Source organism: Hydra vulgaris, chromosome 10 (genome assembly GCF_038396675.1).
Source record: "Hydra vulgaris chromosome 10, alternate assembly HydraT2T_AEP".
Lineage (NCBI taxonomy): Eukaryota > Metazoa > Cnidaria > Hydrozoa > Anthoathecata > Hydridae > Hydra > Hydra vulgaris.
The window spans coordinates 40,115,001-40,122,500 of record NC_088929.1 but is presented as its reverse complement, the minus strand read 5'-3'; the positions used below and the strand labels follow the sequence as shown (position 1 = coordinate 40,122,500).

The 7,500-nt window shown below is 30.1% G+C and overlaps 1 protein-coding gene across 1 annotated transcript in view; it reads right to left on the bottom strand.

Moving 5' to 3' along the window:
- Positions 1-7,500, bottom strand: part of LOC100207636 (ubiquitin carboxyl-terminal hydrolase 30 homolog) — a 69,683-nt gene that overhangs the window by 23,686 nt on the left and 38,497 nt on the right. Inside the window, exons 3-4 of the mRNA XM_065808014.1 lie at positions 7,095-7,203; positions 5,136-5,322 (exon numbers count right to left, since the gene is read on the bottom strand). Of these exons, the coding sequence (XP_065664086.1) occupies positions 5,136-5,322; positions 7,095-7,203 (296 nt within the window). The remainder of the gene's footprint in view (positions 1-5,135; positions 5,323-7,094; positions 7,204-7,500) is intronic.

Genomic DNA, 7,500 nt, shown 5'->3' with positions numbered 1-7,500 from the left:
CAATTAAAGAGATTCCAAACCTTGACAAAGTAATTCCTATATCCTTCCCAATTCCTTTTGGAATAAGAAGAGGTATTAAATCAGAACCTCTGCCTTTTTTTCCAGGAATAACAAAATCTTCATCTACTTCCTCAATTCGATTAGCATGTTCAAAATTGTCATCAGCATTAATACAGCTCATCTTTTCCAATCTCTCTTTTTTATTCTGGACCTCCTCTTTTCTCCTTCCTTCTTCTATTCCCTTTCTTTTTTTAAGCCTATTATATCTATGTTATATATATTATGCCTATATATTATGCCTATTATATATAAATGTTCTCTAAACCAATCATTCAAAAATATTTGTGGTCTTCCAAGTAACTTTTCTTCTGTTGAGTCTTATCTCTTGCAAAGTTCACCAGACCTCCTTGCTCTTTGTGAGACTAATTTGAGTTCGGCTGTCTCATCTTGTGATCTTAGTGTTGATGGTTATCTTCCTCTGATTCGTAAAGACTCCAATAGTCACATGCTTGGCCTGGGCATTTACATTCGTAAGAATTCACCTGTTTGTCGTGAAACTAGGTTTAAATCCACAGACTATTCTTTCATGTGCTTTCGTTTAGCACATGAAAGAATAGTCTGTGGATTTAAACCTAGTTTCACGACAAACAGGTGAATTCTTACGAATGTAAATGCCCATGTTTCTGATCCTAGTCAGTGCTCAGTTTCTCCACATTCACCCTTAGGTGCTTCTGATCACAGTTTAATCTCTTTAAAACTAATATCTCATTCTTCTTCATCACCTGAATACCCCTATTATCGAACCTCTTACAACTACAGTAAAGCTGACTGGGATTCTTTCCGTGATTTTCTTCATGATGGCCCTTGGGTAGAAATCTATTGTCTTCCTGTCGACAAATGTGCTTCTTACATAACTTTGTGGATTCAGGCTGGCATGGAATCTTTTATTCCCTCTCGACGATTCCAGGTCAAGCCTCACTCTCCTCCATGGTTTTCCTCACACTGTGCTGCTGCGATTGCCATTCGAAACCGTTACTTCCATATTTATCAGCAAAACAATTCTCCAGAAAACAGACGTCTGTTTATTACTGCTAGAAACAACTGTAAAAAGGTTTTGTCTAACGCCAAAGCCCGCTATTCTCAGGTCATAAAATCTCGTATCTCATCTCAAAAATTAGGCTCTCGTGACTTCTGGAGAATCTTTAATAATATCAATAATAAGGGCAAATCTATAATTCCACCTCTCTTGTATGGTTCAGTCTTTGTCACCTCACCTAAAGACAAAGCCGAACTGTTTGCTAAAAACTTTTCATCAACATCATCTCTTGATTCCACTAATTGCGTTCTACCTGATATTGCCAACAAACAGGTTGATCCATTGCTTGACATTCATATCACTCCAGCATCTGTATCTAAAGTGATTTCCTGCCTAGACTCTTCTACAGCTTGTGGCCCAGACAACATACCTGTTATAGTCTTGCAGAAGTGTTCTCCGGAGCTGTCGTCTATACTCTCAAAACTATTCAACAAGTGCTTATCAGAGTCTTGTTTTCCAGCCTGCTGGAAAGCCGCATCTGTTATCCCTATCTTCAAAAATTCTGGGGAGCGATCTGATTCGTCTAACTACCGTCCCATAAGTCTTCTTCCTATCATAAGCAAGGTTTTTGAATCTTTAATTAACAAACACTTAATTTCTCATCTTGAATCTAATAACTTACTTTCTGACCATCAATATGGATTTCGATCTTCTCGTTCTACAGCTGATTTGCTAACAGTAATAACTGACAGGTTTTATCGTGCATTAGATGAAGGTGGAGTGGTTAAGGCCATCGCTCTTGACATTTCGAAAGCGTTTGATAAAGTTTGGCATGCTGGTCTTCTCCATAAGCTTTCTTCTTATGGTGTATCCGGCAACATCTTTAAGATCATTGAATCCTTCCTTTCCAATTTTTTTTTTTTCCTCGAACATATACTCTTTATAATTCGCTTCCTTCATCTTGCTTTCCTGATTCATATAATTTGCAATCTTTTAAATCGTCCGTCAATCATTATCTTGCTCTACAATCTTCATCTTTTCTCTTACAGTAACTTCCAACTTTAATTAGTGGCTGCTTGCAGCCTTGTTGGAAGAGAAGATGTTTAAAAAAAAAAAAATATCTTGCTTTGAACTTAGTATCTTTGCAAGAAATTGTTTGCACTCTTGATCCTCTTTGATCTTGCAGAAAAACTAGATCTTCTTGTCGTGGTTTTATATCTTTGCTGCTATCTTTCAGAACTTGATCATCACATTCCTTATTAGCAATATCAAACAATTTATCTAACTTGTTTGTAACTCTTGTAAACTCCTCCCTCTTTTTAATTGCTTATGCACCAATGTGTTGCTTAGATTTTTCCAGTTTCTTTCTTTCAGCTTGTAAATCCACTATTTTTGTCCTAAATAAATGATACTATATATCTAGATGGGTTCACTCACCTCTTTACATATATATAAGCTGCTTAATTGATATATCATTTTATATTCATAATGAAATTATTAATTAGGTACCTAACTACTTGATCTTGGATGAGGAAAGGAATCCCTGCTTTAAACAGATTTTCTTCACTTGGTTAAGAACACAAAAATACTTTTTGTTTAGGCATCCAGTTTCTTTCGTGCAGCTTGCTTGAAATTTAACATCTAGGAAACAAGAACTCATATCACTGGATGAGACATTTGAATTCTGCTTGTGCTTTATGAGAAGCCTGTAATGGTAATACTTTAGTAAACGGAAGTTTAGTATTAACTAACACCTCTATTCTTCCTCCTACAAGAAACACTTCTCTTTTCGACATTTTTTTATTACTTCAAGCTAAGAATAACAAATTCTAAAGAATGATAAGCACTAATACAACCGTCATCAGCAGTACACATAAGCTGCCGTTATATATAAAAAACCATTTTGAGGAATATTAATTTTTGATATGTGGGTTTTCTAAAAGTCCAAAGTGGAGGGCTTAGCAGTGTACCTATGAGTCTGAAATTTTCCAGGGGTTTTACTAACACCTAAATTCACAATAAAAGAAACCATGGTATGTTCAATTACGACTTTCATTTTTTTTTATGGACCTGTATATTTTTTGTTTTTTTTTATGGAGTTTAGTATATATATGGTGTATATATACACACATATATATACTTAACTATATACTCAATCCATATTATCTAATGCTTTATAAATGTCGATAACAATAGTCTCTCCACATCGATCTAATGCACAATAAAACTTATTGATCACATTTGTTAACAAATCAACAGTAGAACAAGTAGTAGGAAATCAACTTGCTAAAGCAAGCACTTGCGAAACAGTTTTGAAAGTATGGACAACAACTCCAGAGAACATATATGCAAGACTATAAAAGTTATGTTGTCTGGGCCACAAGCTTTAGAATCAAGAAATTAATTTAAATACAGAAGCTGGAGTGATAAGAATGTCAAGCAATGGATCAACCTGTTTCTTGACTATATCAGGTAGGATGTGATTAGTGGAATCAAGAGATGAGACCATGCAAGAAATAGGAATAACAGATTTGCCCTTATTATAGAAACTGGTAAAGATTCTCCAGAAGTCTCGGGAGCCTAATTTATAGATGAAATACAAGATTTCATGACCTGAGAATAGCGGACTTTGGCATTAGACAAAACCTTTTTACAATGGTTTCTAGCAACATTAAACATGCGTATGTTTTCTGGAGAAATGTTTTGGTGATAGATATGGAAGTAATGGTTACGATTAGAAATTGTAGTAGCACAATGAGAAGAAAACCATGAGTGCGGCTTGACTTCGTCAAGAGGGAATACTCAATGCCAGCCTGAATCCAATAAGTCACACAAGAAGCATAAAAGATTTCTACTCATCACGAAGAAAATCATGGAAAAAGTCATAGCCAGATATAATAGGTGAAGTTACGATTGTAAATGCCCTAGCCAAGCATGTGACCATTGAAGTCTTTATGAATTAAAGGAGGATAACCATCATCAAAAAATAAAGATCATAAGATGAGACAGCTGAACTCAAATTAGTCTCATAAAGAGAAAGTAGGTCTGGTGAACTTTGCAAGACTCAACAGAATAAAAGTTACTTCAAAGACCACGAACATTAGTGAATATTAGATTTAGATTTTAACTTAGTGATGACAATGGTTATTTTTTTTACTATTAATAAACCCTAAGTCATAACATAGGACTCCAAATGTGGCTTCGACAATGCAAACCAAAAATATGAACAGAAACACCATCCGTACGCAACATGGCACTGTTAGTGTTACTAGAATTACCAGAGTTCTGGAAACCTGACTACCAGCCAGCCTCTGAACCATAAAACTGAGTTTTGTAGTTATAACCTCATTGGGAGATAATAGAATGAGTTGCCTAGTCATAAATATAGAGACACAAGCTAAACTCATGCATTGAGTCAAGAAGATCCAGCATTCAACATCCTAAACTATTAAACTAAAGTATTTTTGTAATTAAACTCTCCCCAATAAAATTGCAATAAAGGTTAAAATTTCCGGTGTTATGTTTATTTAAATATGTTAAATTATTTTATTGGATTCCATGCTTTAAAAAATGTATGGGTACATATTTTCAGCTTTTTAGTTATAACTTTGAAACCATTTGGAATTAGATCATGAAATTTTGAGGATGTTCATAACTTATAAATATCTTTGAGTGGTATAAAAATCAGCAAAATGAGACTTGCATGGGTTGCATTTCATGAAAATGGGTTCAAATGGGTTGCATTTCATGAAAAAATTGGAGGTTTTAACATGAAATTAATCTGATACCAGCAGATAAAAAAAAGAATTAAAAAAAAACAGCATATTTTTGAACAGACTTTTAAATAGTTTGTTGAATATTCTTAATAAAATAAAATATTTTTAAATAGATTTTTAAATAAATTGTTGGTGTAAATTAATATATAAAAATTGTATACTTATTAAAAACCATCATACTTCCATTAATGGATAGGAAAAGAGAAGAAGACTAATCTAACTCATACATGAGCTGTCACACTTTTTTAATAAAAAACCCAGATAAAAATATTTATACAGTTGTATTTTGAAAGACCATATATATTTAAAAGAAACATACTTACTTCTTAATAAACAAGCCATCAATCCTAACAAGTTTCAAAACCTCTTCTTCTATGGTTGCTATGAGAATTTGATAAAATTCATATGCATCTTGTTGGTCACCAGATATTACCCATCCATATGAATTTAAGCAGCATAAAATATCTTCGGTTGAGTAGCAATCTTCATTTCCACAGTTGTTAGATAAAACTAAAAAATCATTTAAATAATTTAAATTATTAAATGGCCAATACTCTACCATTATACTTCTTTTCTCACACAACTACTTGTTGCAGGTCTTTTCCAGATCCTTTTTTACTATTTTTTTTTCCTCTTTCATTGTCCTAAGCAATTAGAGACTTTCTTAGAAATTGCAACTTTTTATTGAAATATTACCATTTTATGTATTCAACTATTCAATACATTTTATATATCAAATACTCATTACGAGTACTCAAAATTATGATTTAATCAATAAAGATCAGCTTAAAAAAAAAATTGAAAAGTAGATAGTTAAATAATTTTTATTTTTGTGTAGTGTAACCCTTAACAACACACAGAAAGTAGCTCATTCAAAAAAAGATTACAAATAAGTTTTTAATAAAAATTACCTTATTGTAATACTGTTCTTTTTGATGTTTTTTTATACTTAATATTTACTATGCTTAAAATATTTTTTTCTTTTTGCTACATTCAAAAGTATTTTTAAATAACACAAATTGCTTAACATGTTTATCTTCTAAAATGTTAAAGAAAAAACTATTTTATTTTGATTGTTACCGTCTTAAATTGTTATGGTCTTATAGTGTTTTCCAAAACAATCGTGAACTCACAGTAATACTTATTATTAGAACTGTCAAAGAAATATTAACCTTTATTTCAATTTATTTCTTAATTTAACAATGAAACTTTATAAATTTTACCAAATTATATTTAACGACTGATATCAAAAATATTTACAATAATTCAGTTTATTTATATTATTTACAAATTAAAAAAATAATAATAACAAAATTCAAATAAGCTTAATACTAAGAAAAATAATTAGCAGATTCAGTCGGTTTGATAATTTTTTTTTCCGTAATTGACATTGTATTTTATTTAAACTATTTCAAGTGAATATATTTAAACTAATTCATGTGTGAATATATAAAGAAGGATATAATCTATTATGTTTACATGATTTTAATCTTTAATCAAATTTAATAAGATTTTCTTGTTAGCAGGTGTCCATGTTGTCTAAGGCATGATCCAAACATTGTTTTTAGTGAAATTATTGGTATTAAAATATGAGGAATACTTAATCTAAAAAATGTGTAAGCATATCTATTGATTCATTTTAAGTTTTAAATCCAGAAAATCCAAATAGCTTTTTTAGAAAGGAAAAAATTTTTTTTTGCCATTTTAAAAGTCCTATATGTCTCAAAATCCAAATCATCTGTCAATATATGTAGCAAGGCTACAAATCAAATCAAATCAATCAATTATATTTCGAAGTTATAACATTTAATTATATTTCTAAGTTATAACATTTCAAGGAAATTTACAATAGTACAAGTACTAATATAAAGTAAATAACTGAATATACATACACTACACAACATAGTCAATAACATATATATATACATATATATATATATATATATATATTATTAATAATTACATTATTATAATATATTAAGGTATTTAACTGAATATTTATAAATAATAACCACTTTGGTATATATCATTTTACTATTAACAGAAATAAACAGAATTTTTATTAGCTTAAACTTTTCTAAATGCATATTTACTTCAAAGTTACATAGCGTAACATTCATGTGATATTTATCTATATAAACCAAAAACAATTTTTTTATTAAAACATTCCGCTATTGTTAAATTGTAGTTATATAATTAACATCAAGTATGCTTATTTAGAGAATCCAGTATCCCAACCTATGTTGTTAAGGAAAAAAATTTCAATATATAAAAACACAAACCTTTAATTAAACTAAAGACACTCGATAATATTGTATAACAATTATCACCCGACTTTTCTTCTAATTTATTTTGCATCCATACTTCAACTTGAGGCATTGAGGATAAAGCCTGAAAAAAACAATGAATTAAGTGAATATATGTGTATGTATATATATATATATATATATATATATATATATATATATATATATATATATATATATATATATATATATATATATATATATATATATATATATATATATATATATATATATAAATAAAATCTTTATTAATATATATGATTGCTTTAATAAAATCATTTTATAACATACAGGCTTTGGTAGGAAGCCTGTGTATTATAAAAATGCTGACCTCTTTTATAATTGCTGACCTCCACACTTATATAGGTCAGTTTACACTGGA